Below are 18,130 nucleotides of genomic sequence, written 5' to 3'. Positions count from 1 at the left end.
CAGTTAAGTAACATGCCCAAGGTCACATAACAGAAGTGGTGGAGGTGGGATTAGAAATTCAGGTCTTTCTGACTCCTAGGCCCGTGTTCTATCCACAAGGCCATGCTGCTGCTTAGAAGCAGCATGCGTCTCAAAATTTACTGGGGAGGTCTTCTAATTTAAGCAGTTTTTAAAAAGAGGAATTTAATAGAGGTAATACACTTCTAAAAATACACAGCATTTGTTCTTACTAGGCAATTTACCTGGAAAAGCACTTAAAAACAGATGATCAGTGCACTTCGGATTTTGGAGTCATACAAGGAAAAAGCAAGATTTTAAGCACTGACAAAAATTTCTTTTTTGCCCACATAACTCACATAATTAGGTCCCAGAAACAAACAAGAAATGCTCTAAAGAAAAATATTTTGGTTATTTTAAAACTTTATTATTAATTTTCCCTTTGAGAATTCTGATCTTAATAAAGTGACCAGGACCGTTCAAAATTCAGCTGTCTTAACAAAAGTACTGCAAAAGAATTGAAGGTCCATCTTTTGCCATAGTGAGTTATCTATCTTTCCTGGCTTACCTGGAGCAACACTAAAGTAGTGTTTGATGGCTATCGTCCCTGACAGTGTGGAGAGAACAGACAGCATGCCTAGTTTCAGGCAGTCATAAGGAGTCTGAAGAGCACATTCACAGAGTGCCTGAAAATCAAGAGAGAAAAAAGAATCTGCAGTTTAAAAAAGGCTGTCATTACAAACTCTAGTCTCATTTTTCAAGGTTTTAGATATATTATGTATGAGTCAGTGGCTTTTATATGAGAGAGAAAAACAACGCCTTCAGAACTGGATTAAGTCTTTGTGAATTACTTTCTGTGACATAATGAATATCATCTATCAGCAACCTGGCTTCCAAGTAGAAATGGCTATTTTAACCTATCATGTAATCAATAAAACAAATTTTGTTCATCGAGTGAGGCTGCAAAGTACTAAAACCTCCACAAGCTTTGAAGACAAAATTTTGAACCAGTCAAAAAGTAATACATCAAACAATCAAATGAGCAAGCCCAAATCTCCCAATGCTTACAGTTACTCCCTAATAATAAATTGGCATTTGGTGAGGAGCCTTAATCTTTTCAAAACTCAGAAATATCTTAAATGGGCCTTTTGTGGATTAAAAAAGAGTTAATGTTCATTTTAAGTGACTCATTTACTGCCATCTCAGCACAATCAAAAGATTTTGCTGTGGGAATTTGCAACAAAATCAGTGAAATGATTCAAGGTGTGTATGCCATATAATTCTAAGAAGCAACAGTTATTTTTGAATGGACTTAAATGTTCCCTTTTTCTTCATACTTCTTCAGGCATTTGGATCGTTTTAGGTCCATGTTTCAAAATAGATTGCTATTGTTTTAATGAGATGCTCTTCCCCTCGATTCTATTTATTGCCATTGTTCTTGTCTGTCCGTCTCCCCCGATTAGACTGTAAGCCCGTCAAACGGCAGGGACTGTCTCTATCTGTTGCCGACTTGTTTATTCCAAGCGCTTAGTACAGTGCTCTGCACATAGTAAGCGCTCAGTAAATACTATTGAATGAATGAATGTGTTAACTTGGCACTGGAAGGAAAAGGCTTAGTAAATTTAAGAGTCTATGTTTCAAGAGACTCTTAAAATAACTCTGTTGACAGTACTCTCTTCTGCAACACTTCAAAAGCAAACAGAGATTTTCAAAGAAAAAACTTTTTTTCATTTTTAAATGTGTTAATTGCCAACAATGCTCTTTTACCACAGGGAAAACTTTCAATACACTTAAGAAATGTCACTGCTAGGCCAGAAGCCACTAAAGTAATAGTATAATGACCACACTTGATATCAAGCCTAATGGTTATGGATGTACCATTTAATAGCTATAACTCTTCTACAACCCTTAACTTTCCCACTAGTATCCCATTTTGGATTGCTCATCCATGAATTTAACCAAGTCCTCCTGAAGCCTACTAATTTTATCAGTCTCTTTTTTAAAAAAAATCATATTTGCTAAGTGCTTACTATGTGCCAGGCACTGTTCTAAACGCTGGAGTAGATACAAAGTAATCAGGTTGGACATAGTCCACGTCCCACATAAGGCTCACAGGCTTAATCCCCATTTTACGGGTGAAGTAACAGACACAGAGAAGTTAAATGACTTGCCCAAGATTATGCAGCAAACAAGTGGCAGATCCTGGATTAGAACTCAGGTCCTTCAGACTCCCAGGCCCATGTTTTACTCACTAGGACATGGTGTGCTTCACTCTGCAGAAGCAAATTCCATATGCTTTACCTGCCAAAGGTCTTTCTCCTACAGAAGTCTTTGCCCCATGCTCCACCTAAAGTAGGGCCCACTTCTTAGGAGTTGGCTTTGTTGCTCTTCTTTTCACTAACTTTGGATAGTTCTAGGCTCTCAGGCCTTGGCCCTCTTCCTCCCCAGTTCCTTCTTCCTCTTCTCCACTACTCTTCTGTTTCCTTTTCCCTTGCTCCTGCCCCTCCCACTTTTCAGAGAGCACTTAGTAATCTGTAAGTCAATCAGAGCTGCTGGTGGACCAAAATGGAAAAACATTAACTTGGCAAATTTAGTCATTTTTGTTCTAATGCATGTTTTCATTACCTGAGCTAGAAAAATAAGAAAACAGTTACAATGCAGTGGCTCTCAATTGGGTGTGAAGAGGTTATAAAGCTGTGAGTCTCTTCAATGGGTACTATATGGAGGGGAATGATAGAGCTGAAGCAACTCTATTTTCAATTCATTAAAATCGCAAAGGGCACAATTGAAACTATTTAAATTCATTAGAACTGGTTTCAAGTAATGCTGATTAGTTCCCTCATGCCATTAGTATCAGAGAAATGACCAAGAAACAGTAGAAGCAAATAATTCACTTCAATTTTGTTCCTTCTTACAGAAACCTATTTTTCCTAAAACGATACATAGTGCCCTTTTCAGATACCAAAGTGGAAGGAGGAAAGTGTAATGCTTACGAATAAGCAGATATCTGCAAAAATCTAACTCCTGGGCTAAACTGGCTGTTTCTTTTATCTGACTCGCTCTACATCACAGATATTACAGCTAATGTTCTTAGACTATGGTCTAAGAGGAATACTACCAGAATAATAAACCACTGAGAAAACTCTGACCCTCACCATAAACTAAGGATAGGCCAAAATGATTTAATCCAGTAGATGGTCTGGATTCAGACTGGTTCTGAGCCAACGGATTCTGCCCACAGAAGCTCCTGCCTCATGTCATTCCAGCCACAGACACTAAAAGTAGCCTTTGGGCCCATTGTGATTAAGTCTAGTGGCTTACACAGATTGCTGAGTCTACCTGTGGTTAGCTTAGCTCAGGAGGGAGCTGCCTAGGGCAGAAATGGCTAGACTTCTGGGTTTCAACCCCTCCTTCCCCAACTGCTCTTCACTACAAGCAGGGCTAGTCACTTACAAAATGTGCTAAGAGGACCAGAGGCAAAAATGACTCATTACCACCCCACCACCGCAGACCATAAACAATTTTATCTTCATCTCTCACCTCATAATAGGGAGTCAAAATAAGGAATATGCTTTTCAAGGCAGACTACATTAGGAATATATTGCTTTAAGAGGCACAAAACCATTATTTCACATCAAGGGACACACTAAACAGGATATTCATTGTGAAGATTAGAGGCAGACAAATTCTAAAAAAAATCCATTAACACATTAAACATTCATTTTTGGCTTAGATTAAATTAATTCTACATTTGTCTACCTCAATTATTACATTTTCTGCTTTGATCTCAATTAATGGCTTCCATTAACCTTTTAAAAATAGATAATTACATTGAGAAAGCATTTGCTATCATAAAACCTGGAGTCTACAATTCAATTTGCCTTCTTGAAACTTCGTCAATCAAGTTAGCAACATCGTGAACAGCAGTATCACCTTACATTTCAAATTCTGAAAAATCAATTGGTACTAATAAATTTAACTGAGAAGCAAGTCTCAGGAGAATTATAAAATCTCCGTAACATAAATTTTAAATGCACAAAATTTTTTTTTAAAGGTGAACAGAAAATTATTTTATTCTGTTATTGTTGAAATAATTTTAAAAATAAATCTCGGGCCTTGAAAAATAACACTAACCCCTTGGCTAGATAATTTTAAATTTTAATTTTAAAAACCTTTTTAAAATGACTGAAAGTATTTCCGATGAAACCTTGAAAACAAAAATTGTATCTGCTGTATGGACATTAAACAGGTGAAAGTTTCTTCTGCATGGGGTGGAGGACTTCATTTGGTACTCAGAACATCAATCGATATCCACCACCTCAGAAATTGTTGTTTCCTGTAAAACTGTGTTTAGAGAGCTCGGAGTACTCTAGGCCATGAAAGAGGAAGATACTGGCATGAAAACATGCCTAAACATTAACTTGTCCTGAGGTGTCTGATTTATTTTTGTCAAATTAGTTGCTTCTATAAGAACAAAATACTGCTGCAAATGCTTTGGACCTTAATAAAATTGCTACAACTGCCTAAAAAAAATGTATCCCATGTTATTAAAGACACACTTTGTTTATGCAGTTTTTCTGTAAAAATGTTAGGTATGTAGAGCTCTACATGCCTGAATATTCTCTCTACTCCAGGTATGTGGTGTCTTGTTTGCAAGTAACTTCAGATCTTGAATAGCAAGTCTCTTCACAGCCTTTCTTGGATCATTCTTCAAGTATTGCAACAAAAGTTGAATCTATAAGGGAAAAAGCACTTGCATAAATTACAATAAGCAAATAATGAGATTTAATACTGCTTCTCTGATCACTGATGGAATTTTTTTTCCCAATTGCACAATTGCAAAAACTAAATAGCATTAAATATTTATGTGTTCTTAACTTCAAAACTATAGAGGCTTCAAATATGAGTTGTAATATTCTGGGTTTTAACAATCTGGCATATAGGTTGCTCTAGATGACCACAATAAAAAAAAATCTACAGATATGAACTGCAGATATCTCTTTGCCCAGGATCCTAAACCCTACTTAACGTTACATCCAACTGCTGCAAATTCTCTCCCCATTTCCATCTCCACCCTTCCAAAGACAGATGTGAAGCCCAGATGTGCTTCGGCCAGGGGGTTGAGAAGGAGGCAGCATAGATAGGGTCAGATGGAAGGGACAGAGGTCTCAGGTTAGGCTAATTTAGGCTAACCCTTCTTTCCCCTACCCTGACTCTGCGCTATTTTAGGCTAAAGCAGCAACTCCCAACTCAGCCATTCCCCTCTCCCTGCTTCCCACTCATTAACTACAGTCTAACTACCCCTTCCATCTTGCCTCAGTTGTGCTGCTTCCGGGGCAGGTACAGTAGGGGAAGGAACAGTGACTTGAGAGGGGGTTGCTGACCCTTCCTCTAGTAAGCTCCATCTGGGCTTCAGTCTTAGCTCCAGGGCTTTCTTCTTCAGGCAGGCAGGAAGTCAGAGCAAACAGAAAGCGACAATAGGCGCTGGTCAAACCAAACCACCTCCCCACTGATTGGGGCAAGGAAAAGAAGCCAAGAGTCAGATATCTGGCAGTTGGGATCCCGACTGCTCACTAACGTTTTCTTACTCCCCAGCTACTGACTGCGTCAGATGACCTGAGCACATTCAATGTGACTCCCTGGTTTATTCTGCCTCTCCCCACCAGAGTCAAGAGTGGTGGAGGCCAGGTTTTGGGTACACCGGGGACAAGCAAGTATCTAGGAACAGTGGATAGGAAAGGACGAAGGGGTGGGGGAAGCGAGGAGTGATTTAAAATGTAATTTTTAAATTACTCGTAGGGTTTAGTGGCCATGTCATGGCTGTTTCTGGAATGGAACCTAACTCATTGCATTTGAGTCTTTGGGAAAATATCTCTCACAGTGTGACCATTCATAATATATCCACATTTTTGGGGAACACATTTCAGATATAACAATAATCATGGTATTTCTTAGGTGCTTACTATTTACATATGACAAGAACTGTACTAAGTGCTTAGGTAGATACAAGGTTGGACACAATCCTCCCATATGGGGTCCATAGTCTAAGCAGGAGGGGAAACAGATATTTTATCTTCCTTTTTACAGAAGAGAAAACAGACACAGAGGAGTTAAGTGACTTGTCTAGGGTCACACAGTCGGCAACTGGCAGAGCTGGGATTAGAAACAAATTCCTCTGACTGCCATGCCCACGGTCTAACAACTAGACCATGCTGCTTCCATAATTTCCTCCATGATTATTATAATAATACAAGAAGATTGGAGTAATGGTAGGAAAAGGAGAAGATTAACATCTTTTACAACTGTGTCCCTATAGTCCCTGAAGATATATAAAGTGTTTCTGAAACAGAGGTGATTCGCAATTGGGCACACTTCAATCCACTTTCACATCCTTTACCTTGTAAGGGCTTCATCAGCATGGCTCAGGAGACAGAAAAATACAGAACAAATGCAGGGTGATGAATGAATTGAAGGACGTAGCCTTAATTAAAAGTCTCCATAAACACAAATACTCTGTAGTAAGGCTTTGTGAACAGCTAACCATGTGAGTTCAAATACCCAGAGAAGGAATTTATAATATGACTCACTAAAAACCAGGCATAATTCAAATAACCAATAATCTGAATTATCCAAAGAAATATTCTATTGTACCTACACTATTAAGTCAAACAGCCTGGAGTCAATGAGTAAGGAAGTCATGGAAGGGGATTATATGCTTGAAAAAAGAGGCACAGGTTTTCTTGGGGATTGAACTAGATCCATGAGGAGTGGCAGTGTTTACACTTCTGGAGAAATCCAAGCCATTTTTACAAGATCCTAATCCCACTGACAATTTCTGAGAATTGAGGAAGGGTGGGGCTGTTCCTGGAAAGCTTAGAGCTGTTTAGAGCAGCCTGTTTTCTCGGAGAGACGCTCCAAACTAGGTGTGCGCTAAATGAAACAAAGGCCAGATTATCCCAAAATCTAGCTAATTGAATTTTTGTACAAAGTTGAATTTTAGTGCCCATTTTCACCATGTCTATGGCATAGGAGAGACATGTCTATTGGCTTCCTTTCTCTCAACAAATGAAGGAAAATAAAAATTACCTGTTTGGGAGTGTCAACCAAAGATGAAGCAGCCAGAAGAGTAAAAGTGTGCACAGTAACAATAACCATTTTTGTGGAGGGATATGATGTAACCAGCTGCTGTAAAAGCTGGCGCGAGCTGGAGGCCAGGCTTGCATCATGGTGCATGTGCTGTAAAATGGGGATCAACTTCAGTTTCAAATCCACTGGTGTGGCTAAGCCTAAATGCAAAAAGAAGACTCAGAGAACTTCCAGATCCTCTTTTACAAGTAACCATCTATTTCCAAAGTATGATCATATAATCCACTAATAGTGAATTTGCAATAAGAGCAGAGAAAACTCCAGGATCCTGTAAAACACCTCCCTGCAGAGCAAATACATTTTTGGAAAACATGTTTTTAGGAAATCAAGGAAAATCAATCAATGAGCTCTTTGTGGTTTTTTATTTCCATTTCTTCCTGGGGGATGGGAAAACCTTAATGCCCTATTTTCTTTTGACTACGATCTATTGATCAAGCAGTTGTATTTATTGAGTGCTTACTGTGTGCAGAGTACAGTAAGCACTTGGGAGAGGAAGAGTACAAGAGAACAGAGTTGACAGACACATTCCCTGACTACAACGAGTTTACAGTCTCGAGGGCATCAGATGACACAGTTTTATTAGGCAAAAGATCCAGATTAACATAGGTTTCTCTGCTGCCTGTTTCCTGCCAGAAGTTCCAGGTAGTGGGAGCCAGGGTTGATACAGAGCACATAGCTAATTCTAAGGTGGCCTCCTCAGTATCCTCCAGAGTGATCCCAAGAGTAAGTGGCTTGGCCTCAATATGATCTGAGTTCCCTAACACTATAAAGGTTGGGACATGACCCAAAATGAGGAATAATTTATGCTGGCCAAGCAGCAAAGAAGGATGACTTCATTTACTCTACTTCTTGTGCACCTTGGGAGAGAGATGAAAAACCTCCGTGAGGAGAAGGTAGGGAATAAAGGAGGTAGGTAATTAAATGTTTTCTAATTAAAAGTAGAATAATATCCTAGCAATTTTTTTCTGGATGGAACTAAAGTTAAAATTAAAGGCTACTTTAATGTATTTCAATTTTAACTGCAACCCCATCTAGAAAAAAACTGCTATAGTGTATTAGTATAAACATGCAGGCTACCCTATTTGAAGTTATTCTCCCCCAAGCAATGGATTTCCTGTACAGCTTGAGTGGAATTGTTTTCAAAATAATTTCAGTGACTAAAATTTTGAATATCGGCATTCTGTTCATTTTTATTTGGTGCCTAGTGAACTTGGGGACATACAGAGAAGGAGATTCCTTTCTTGGCAGACAAGGGATCAATTGATAATGTATTTTCAGAAGCTTATTTCTCTTTTTTGCCTATAAAACCCATCAGTTTCTAACAATTTTAGGGGGAGAAGCAGTGAGAATTTTGCTGCTGCTCGGCTTTAACAAGGACGACTACATATTCATTCTTTCAATAGTATTTACTGAGCGCTTACTATGTGCAGAGCATTCATTCATTCATTCAATAGTATTTATTGAGCGCTTACTATGTGCAGAGCACTGTACTAAGCGCTTGGAATGAACAAGTCGGCAACAGATAGAGACAGTTCCTGCCGTTTGACGGGCTTACAGTCTAATCGGGGGAGACGGACAGACAAGAACAATGGCAATAAATAGAATCGAGGGGAAGAGCATCTCATTAAAACAATAGCAATCTATTTTGAAACATGGACCTAAAACGGTCCAAATGCCTGAAGAAGTATGAAGAAAAAGGGAACATTTAAGTCCATTCAAAAATAACTGTTGCTTCTTAGAATTATATGGCATACACACCTTGAATCATTTCACTGATTTTGTTGCAAATTCCCACAGCAAAATCTCTGTGAAGGAAAAAGATAAAAAAAACCCCTCAGAATTAACCTTAGAAAAAAGTTATTTTTTCATTTTGCCAGATGACTGAATAACCAATTTAGGATTTTATAGAAATGTAGTGCAACTGGTAGTATATGAAATAAATTTGAGATTAAAAAGGTAACATTAATTTAGTACTTCTGGTAACCAGAAAATCTCTATTGGCTCTATCCATATTTGTCACATCCTCCTGCCCCTCATTATCCACATACATCCTCCTTTCCTGCTCCAGATGTCTCTAAGTTAACCACATTTTCGTGCATGCATTTTGGTCTCAATTTCCAATTATTTCTTTACTATTGGTCAAGCACTGTCAGTGTTGCATAGGATGCTCAAAACCAATTGCCACAACTTTATTATGGGAAAGACGACAAGAGTTTTCGCCACACAAAATTTCCAAGTTTTTTGGTTTAAAATTTTTTTTAAAAAAAATATAAGAAGGCCAATTGCTCTCACTGAACTACCCTGCTGATGTTATTCCATTGGTTCAGTGATGGCTTAACTAGTTTGATACCTCCTTATTTTGAAGTTTGGGCAAATTCAGGATTGGCAGGAGCAAATCCTTTGGGAAAAGCAATCCCAAAGCACTGCATTTTAACCCTTCTTCAAAATAAAGGAGAACTAAGTCTGCTATGTAAAAGAATGGGATGTTAGGAATTATACCTAATATAGTTAATTAAATGATCAATAAATCACCATATTTTCCTTTACACACCAACATAGTTTTTCAAGGAGTCAAGTTACTTAATGTTTCTGTAGCTTCATTCATTTTCCAGGGCAGTGTGGCTATTCCAGTTGCACAGGTGAAATTAAATTGAGCTCTAAATATGATACCGGAAAGATATAACTGAGCATTTGCTATTAAAAACAAAATAACCAATAACTTCTCAGATTTCATACTTAACTATATCATGTATGCCCTTTATAAATATTTTTAGAAAGACTGAAAAATCAAACCTGAAGCTGATGTGTTCTTTTTGCATAGTCTCTTATTAAAGTAATAATCACAAGGCACCTAAGTACAGTTATGTGAACTGATGTGACTACGGAAGATAATTTATCTTATTTTAGGTGCTCCCTCAGTAGGAAATGTGTGCCACCAAGACTAAATTTAGAGTGACCTTATTTACCACAATTACGTATGTATTTGCTCTTGTGTCCCAATGCTAGTCATTGTGCCAGCAAAGGAATTATTCAGAGGACTCCAGGGACTGACTTCTCTTTATGAAATGAAGGCCTACGGGCAAATTGGCTTCCATTCATATATCGACAATACTATTCTGCTTTGTTTGTGAGATTAACTGGAATAGAGAAGCAGCGTGGCCTAGTGGATAGAGCACAGGCCGGGGAGTTAGAAAGACCTGGGTTCTAATCCTGATGCCATCCACATGTCTGCTGTATGATCTTGGGCAAGTCACTTAACTTCTCTGTGGCTCAGTAACCTCATTTGCAGAACAGGGAATAAGACTGTGAGCCCCATGTGTAACATGGACTGGGGTCCAACCTGATTAGTTTGTATCTATTCCAGCACATAGTACAGTGACTGGCACATAGTAAGCACTTAACAAATGCCATAAAAAAGTAGCAAAAAAGGAGAATAATAACAATTGTTTTGTATTTGTTAAGTGCTTACTATGGGTCAGGCACTGTTCTAAGCACTGGGGTAGATACAAAGTAATCAGGTTGTCCCACATGGGGCTCACAGTCTTAATCCCCATTTTCCAGATGAAGTAACTGAGGCACAGAGAAGTTAAGTGACTTGCCCAAAGTCACACAGCTGATAAGTGGCAGAGCTAAGATTAGAAACCACAACCTGTGACTCCCAAGCCCAGCTCTTTCTACTAAGCCATGCAAAAAGTCAATACTTTGGGGGAAAACTGCCACAGATAGAAGAAAGGAGTTTTTACTCTTTAAAACAGTCTAAACCAAAAGTAAAGCAGAAGTTTATACATACTTTGATTGTGCTGAGAAGTTGGCAGCAGCAAAAACAGCAGCTTCGACTTCCACATTATCATGTGAATCCAAACTCTGACGAATACTGTGATGAGCATTTTTCCTCTCTGGAATGATGGATGCCAGACTTCCTAACATCCTTGAGAAAGCCAGCAATAAGGTAAATGTGGGAAAAGAAGATGCAGGAGTTTAAGTTTGGCTGCACAACTGGCAAAACAGCCTTCCAACAACATATCTCCAGGTGTAAAAAAATTGAACTATTAGCTTATCTATAGTTTACCAAGAAAAGAAAATTGTTCAAAAACTGGTGCCCATAACAATGAAGCATTTATATTCTGTAATTTGATGTAAAGAGTAGTAGGCCTGGCTTTTTAAATTTTTGTTTTAAGTGGTATTTGTTAAGCGCTGTGTGTCAATCACTATTCTAAGCACTCGGGTAGATACAAGTTAACTAGATTGGACACGATCCCTGTCCCGCACGGCGCTCACAGTCTAAATAGGAGGGAAAACAGGAGAAGTGAGACACAGAGAAGTAAAGTGACTTGTCCAAAGTCACACAGCAAGCATTTGGCAGAGCCGGGATTGAAACCCAAGTCCACTTGACTCCCAGGCCTGTCCTCTTTCCACTACATCAGGCTGCTTCCCAGCACACTGTTACAATGAAATATCAACAGCTCAACATATTTACTGGTACTGATACAACTTAATCCCCCATATGATTTTTGCCTATTGCTTTACACCACAAAAGACTATTCTGAGCAAAAATCTGTTGCGGGTCTATTACTCTGATGCATCTCTAGTAAGGCTCATCTGGGGGAAGAAAGGAAGGGGACAGTTTTGACAGAGCATGGCCATTACGTTGAAATGAGACAAATCACCGCAGGGAGAACTCTCCCTCCCTGAAGCTGGTTCTACAATAGATTCCCATGGGTCTAGCCCTATGGTGGGGATCTCTTAATGTCTATGGAAGGATCCCAGCAAAAGTCAGTGAGTAAAACTCCACCACCAGGGACTGCAACCACGTAGGTCAATATTGTGCAATATTATTCTTTTCAAACAATAATGAAGGTATGAAACAAAATCTTTATTTCATCTCCTTGTTTTTAGCTTCCTATTATTCAGGTGAAGTCAAAATGACACAGTAATGAAATTTTCTTAGAATAATTATATATAGTTAATTAGCTGAATGAAGCAAAGTGGAACAAAAGATGTTCTATTTAATTAGGAGAGAATTGTTTTGAGGTTGAAGGTTCCTTAGCACTTACTGCACATATCTTGCATGCTCAATTACATGCCCAATTAGTTCACGTACATTGTTTTTAATGGTATTTGGTAAGTGCTCACTATGTGCCAGACATGGATGGTACTAACCTCTGGGGTAGATACCAGATAAGCAGGTTGGACAAAGTTCATGTCCCACATGGGGCTCAAAACCTTAATCCCATTTTACAGAGGTGTAACTGAGGCACCTTCTATCTTCAACTTGCCATTATCTATGCTCGATACAGGCTTTAATCACTCTACTCAAGCCACTCAAACTGTTTCAAAGGCTGAGAACCCAAGAAAAGTGTTTAAGCCAAAGTAAACCTTACAGTTTTACTTCAAAGGGAGAGAGGCTATAAGAAATCCAGGATTAAAATTCAAAAGCGATAGAAAAAAAGCTAAATAAGGGTGGCTACATAGAAAATATACAATGCAGTGTCATAACTGTTGAAGCCATATACGAAGTGCATAATGATGCACTGTCTTTCTTATCTTCCAGATCTCCCAATCTGATAATTCCATTTTTAAGGCTATATTAATGAATAAGAACTGAAACAGTAGTAGAATAAACTACTTTTTTTAAGACAATAAATGTCTACATGCTTTTAGAAAAGCACTTATATTTTCATCAATCTGTCATTTTTCAAATATAGGTCTGCATTTCTGATGCTTGATTCAGCGTTCCTAAGGGAATGGGATGACAGTATCTCAACTTTATCATTATCTTTGCAAATCCCTGTTTAAACACAGTTCTATAGCTGCATGGAGTGCTCACTAAATACCACCACAACTAACTATGGTCAATTTCCCCTGGTGACATCTTGTATTTGTGGAGTTTTTTTCCCTCTATAAATGAATGCTTCTTCTCAGAGCTATTAAAAACCGACTGTTATAACATAACTGGAATTCATTATGTTTTTTCCCTGAAATGTTACAATATATTTTTGAGGTAGAGGTTCTGTATATCTTCCTATTTTCAAACAGTTGTTTTGCCTGTCCTATTAATTTAGCTCCCTCTACCATCAGTGAAATCTAATATTAAAGAAATGCCACAGAAGAGAAGAAGAATTAACACAGAATCAAATTGTGGGCACCTATGTTACAAACCAACGATTTGCAGTCCAAACCAAATAAAATAACCACTTGGCTAATTTAGTTTTCAAAATCCTGGAAGCAACATGGCGTAGCGGATAGTCAGGAGGTCGTGGGTTCTAATCCCGGCTCCGCTGTTTGTCTGCTCTGTGACCTTGGGCATGTCACTTCCACCTCAAACATAATTTGCTTGAATCCTCCCCAGTGCTTAGTACAGTGCTTGGCACACAGCACGTGCTTAATAAATACCACAATTACTATTATTATCATTAGTTGGCACTCAGGGCAAAATTCAATTCAGGTTTGATTAGCCATCTGACCCAATCTCTCCTAAGTTTAAGTGTATGTCTTGGAAATTCCGAAGGGAATTTTCAACTCAACTCGCCTGCAGTTCACATCTAGGACATCAATATGACTTTCCATTTTCTTTTAAATGTAGTATATCGTTCGAATACTAAGCTTAATTGACATTATCAACATGTTCTAGAAAAGGCTACCAAATTGTGTATCTCTTTATGATGAACAGGAGTGTTCTCCACGCCTCAAATGATGAGACTTAAATGATGAGTGCACATACACAGAGAATATGCGGAAACTCCAAATACCAGTTAAATCTCCATGAGCAACAAAAGCCAAATCTCCAGAGCAATTTGAGACAAAAGAATGATGATGGTGGACTAAGTGTCATGTTGAAAAAGATGGATAAGCCTTGGCCCCATCACCTTTGACATGGGGCACGGAGTGAAACGAGTAGATGGGGGAAATGTGAAGCACATTACGAAGTGCACACTTGAGTTTTACATGCAGAGTCCATTTACAGCCAAAACGATGACCGCCTCGTGCCATAGCTGTGTCAAGTGCCATAAATCGTGACTCTGCCACCCATGCTTGCCAGCTATTATGAGGATTTCTGTCAACCTGGTGTTCACCCCAGTGATGGTATAGTCCCAGTGGGCATTGCCCAACTTTGAGCCGCTGCACCTCCCTTTCCCTGCCAACCACGGGGAAATGTGGGTCAGAAGAATATAAAAATCAATTAAGTACATTAAGATACAATAGATACAATTCTTTTAAATTAGGAATAGTTACCAAATTTTAACACTTTAATCAGAATACCTGCTCAGAGAAAAATTTTAAATACAAATTATATAGGCATTTAGAATAAAACAGCATCATAAGATACAGATTCCAAATTTCAAGAGGCCACAGACCAGTCAATCAATGGTATCTATTGAATGCTTAACTCTGTGCAGAGCACAATACAACAGAGTTCCTTGCCCACCAATAGCTTACAATCTAGCAGGAGGCAGTTACTCTGTCTTCCATTCTATGCTTTAGAATTACTCCCCGATTTAAAATATTCAAACAGAAAAAAGAATGATCATACATTAACTGTAAACAGGGCCCGAGTCTGCTGATTCTGTTCTATTATACTCTCCCAAGCACTTAGAACAGTCCTCAACACAGAGTAGGCATTCAATAAATACCGGTGACTGGTTATGTAGTCACGTTATTTAACGTTAGGGTAACATGTTAAAATTATTTGAGGGTGACGTTATCCTACCGGAGTGTGATGGCCCTTGCCACAGGGTCATTGCTATGAATCACGGAAAAGACCCTCTTCACAAACTCATCCACATTCAGGATCTTCTCCAAATGTTTTTCACTCTGCTGGGTAACCTTAAGCACGCAGAGCCTAAGGAAATTGTTTCTATGAAGAGACAAAAAAACCAAAAACAAATCTTTTACTGTTTACTAATAAAGTCTAACTGCAGAATATAATTAAACATGTTACTCTACCTTCTATCATAAGAGTTATTTTATATTAAGGAACTGGTTTCAGCCGCTTTAACAACATGTAAATGAATGTATAATCATTCAGAAATGTACACTTCCTTATCAGAAATTCAGTCATTATATATTTCGACATATGGAAATATAATCATTTATTCAATAGTATTTATTGAGTGTCTGTTATGTGTTGCACTGTTTGGGAGAGTACAGCTGATGAACAAGACAAAATCTCTGTCCAAAAAGAGCTTACAATCTAACATGCGTATTTTGGGGATGAAGGTCATCCTATAAAATTCAGATATGAGTTTGTTTTTCCTTTTTTTACTAAGATTCTATTTGGTATAGAACAGATATGACATTATGAAACTCATTTTAAATTAAATCTTCTTTAAATATTTGCTATTTCACTCATGCTTAAGCCAGCTAATGTAATTGCAACTTTCCACCAACATGATTCATGACATCATTCTAAAATGAAATTGGAAATGAAATTGCCTACCAACTCTGTTGTACTGTACTCTCCCAAGCACATTGTACACTGTTCTGCAAAAGAAAGTCCTCAATAAGCACCACTGACTGATAAAAGGGAAGTCATAAGTGTTTGAAGAGCCTCAAAATTCATTGACATGGTTACTGAAAAAACTAGCCAACAAAGTATTGAAGGAGGATTGTATTGGATTCATCCCCATTTCAAAATATATTTTTAGACTTCAGTGGGTGTTTGCATTTAGGTAATATGCTGATATTCTTAAGTACTGGTGGTGTTGTGAACATCTTTCTCAATTACGTTTATAATTTAAGGATATCGCTAAACTGTCAAAGATTCCTGGAATGTGAAGATGAAAACTAACATTGCTTTCAGTTGCTGGATACAGAAAAAAATTAGAATGAAGATCCTAACACTGCAGTAAATTTTTTAAATCTGGTGATTCCATGGGGCACCAACTCCTCATTTCATTAAATACTGCAGGCTCTCCATACCACCCTTCCCCGCCCTCATAAAAAAGAACTCACCATGTCTTCCCCTTGATAGAAATTATAAGATGAGGCACCCTGAATGGTGGCTGTCAAGTTTTGGGAAAAACAGCATATTTTGGGAGCCCCCAGTCAGGAAAGTAGAGGAGAAAATGTTCTTCACCAGACGAGAACTGTGAATAAAATTCAACTGACCCTGCTGCTCTTCATAGAGCAGACTGTACTTACCCAACTCGGAACACATCAGCCAGCTTTAGGAATGCAGAGTTGATGAGAATAGGGAATGGATACTTCTGAAAGAGCCTGGGAAATCGCACAACCGCCTCACACTGTTCACCAAGTTTACCAGATCTGAGCCCTAGGAAAAGTGAAGTAGAGAAGATGGCAGATGGCTTGATCAATAAAGAGGAGTCTTACTGTTAAAACAATATATATTTGAAAAATATTTTAAAGCAAAGATTTTTAAGTGACACTATTCAAAAAGGAGGAGGGGAGAAACACCATTAATCAACTGACATCACAGTTTTGAGATACTAAAATTTGTTTCCCAAAATATGTGTCCATACAGTAGAATGTAATACGACAGAAGAAATGGTTGTGCTACACGTGCCCAACTCTGGTCAACACACACTGCAATGTGTTTGCCTTAATCAATCAATGGTAATTATTGCTTGCTGTGTGCAGAGCACTGTACTAAGCACTTGAACACCATACTAAGCACTTGAACCTAATACAGGATCTATCCAGAAAGTAATAGCCTGAATTATAAGAAAACTGAATGCATTAGTCGGACTTCCATCCTACGCAAATTTGCCATGGAAGAATATAAAATTTCAAATCTTTAACTGTTTCGGGGATTTTCATTGTTTTTTATGTTTTATTATGGAGATTTCCAACATTAATAATCGTGACTGATTGGTTGGGATGTGTACTCAAAATATGGTGGGAGGTCCAGCCATTTTGACATGTGCAACATCCAGGCAGTGTGATAAGACAAAAACTGGGGAGCCCAGCAAGAGGTAGAGCGGGTAAAATTTGGAGCAGGAAAAACAATAAACTGCCCATCATTACCTCTGCTGCTGACTTCCTGGAGTTCACACCTCTGCTAGACGCAGAGCAAGCAGCAGCGCTCAATCCCAGTGGCATGAACTCTGCACCATACAGTGTGCACGCTTAATAAATACTACTACATTACTAAACAAAAGGGCCCTGGTAAGAACGTCACAACCCAAGAGAACTGATCCCAATTTAACTTTCAATCGAACATATTACTTCCCACCAGAGTTTAACAATTTAGCTTTGAAATTGGGCCAGTTCAGTCAAGGATATGAGGCCTTGAACTCATCATAAAATATTTATACACTTGAGTGACACTTTCTTTGATATTAACACAAGAGATATTAACATTTATCTGCTGTGTGACCTTGGACATGTTACTTCACTTCTCTGTGGCTCAGTTACCTCATCTGTAATATGGGGACAGGGGCTGTGCCCAACCCGATTTGCTTGTATCCACCCCAGCGCTTAGTATAGTGCCTGGCACATAGTAAATGTTTAACAAATGCTAAAATTACTACTTGTTTCGCCAGACTACTTGTTTTGTTGTTTGTCTACCCTGTTCAGACTGTGAGCCCGTTATTAGGCAGGGACTGTCTCTATCCGTGGCTGAATTGTACATTCCAAACACTTAGAACAGTGCTCCGCACATGGTTCGCGCTCAATAAATACGATTGAACGAATGAATGCTATTAGAGAAAAAACGTCTATTCTCTCTATCCCTACTCAAAAATGGTAAAAACAATCCCATAAAATATTATAAAATTATATTTTTCTGGCCTTTTTTAGAGGGATAGATTCACGAGGGCATGGATTACGTCGTATATTCTATGCTGTACTATCTTTTTTTTTTTTTTTTTAAGAATGAGCTTCTGGAACATAAAGCAGGGGGCAGGGAATGTCACTGCTTCTTGTTGTGTTGTACTTTCCCAAGCGCTTTAGTACAGTGCTCTGCACCCTGTAAGCGCTCAATACGACTGAAGGAATATAGAAATCAAAGCCGTATGTACAATTAACG

General features: G+C 38.4%; 1 protein-coding gene across 1 annotated transcript in view; it reads right to left on the bottom strand.

Annotated features, from left to right (window-relative positions):
- Window positions 1-18,130, bottom strand: part of INTS7 (integrator complex subunit 7) — a 49,814-nt gene that overhangs the window by 30,344 nt on the left and 1,340 nt on the right. The window contains exons 2-8 of the mRNA XM_001510110.5: window positions 16,285-16,414; window positions 14,852-14,998; window positions 10,934-11,071; window positions 8,902-8,948; window positions 7,084-7,283; window positions 4,610-4,732; window positions 566-683 (exon numbers count right to left, since the gene is read on the bottom strand). Coding sequence (XP_001510160.1) covers window positions 566-683; window positions 4,610-4,732; window positions 7,084-7,283; window positions 8,902-8,948; window positions 10,934-11,071; window positions 14,852-14,998; window positions 16,285-16,414 — 903 coding nt within the window. The remainder of the gene's footprint in view (window positions 1-565; window positions 684-4,609; window positions 4,733-7,083; window positions 7,284-8,901; window positions 8,949-10,933; window positions 11,072-14,851; window positions 14,999-16,284; window positions 16,415-18,130) is intronic.

The sequence above is a fragment of the Ornithorhynchus anatinus genome, chromosome 19 (assembly GCF_004115215.2).
Source record: "Ornithorhynchus anatinus isolate Pmale09 chromosome 19, mOrnAna1.pri.v4, whole genome shotgun sequence".
Classification (NCBI taxonomy): Eukaryota; Metazoa; Chordata; class Mammalia; order Monotremata; family Ornithorhynchidae; genus Ornithorhynchus; species Ornithorhynchus anatinus.
This window is presented reverse-complemented; position numbering and strand designations above follow the sequence as displayed.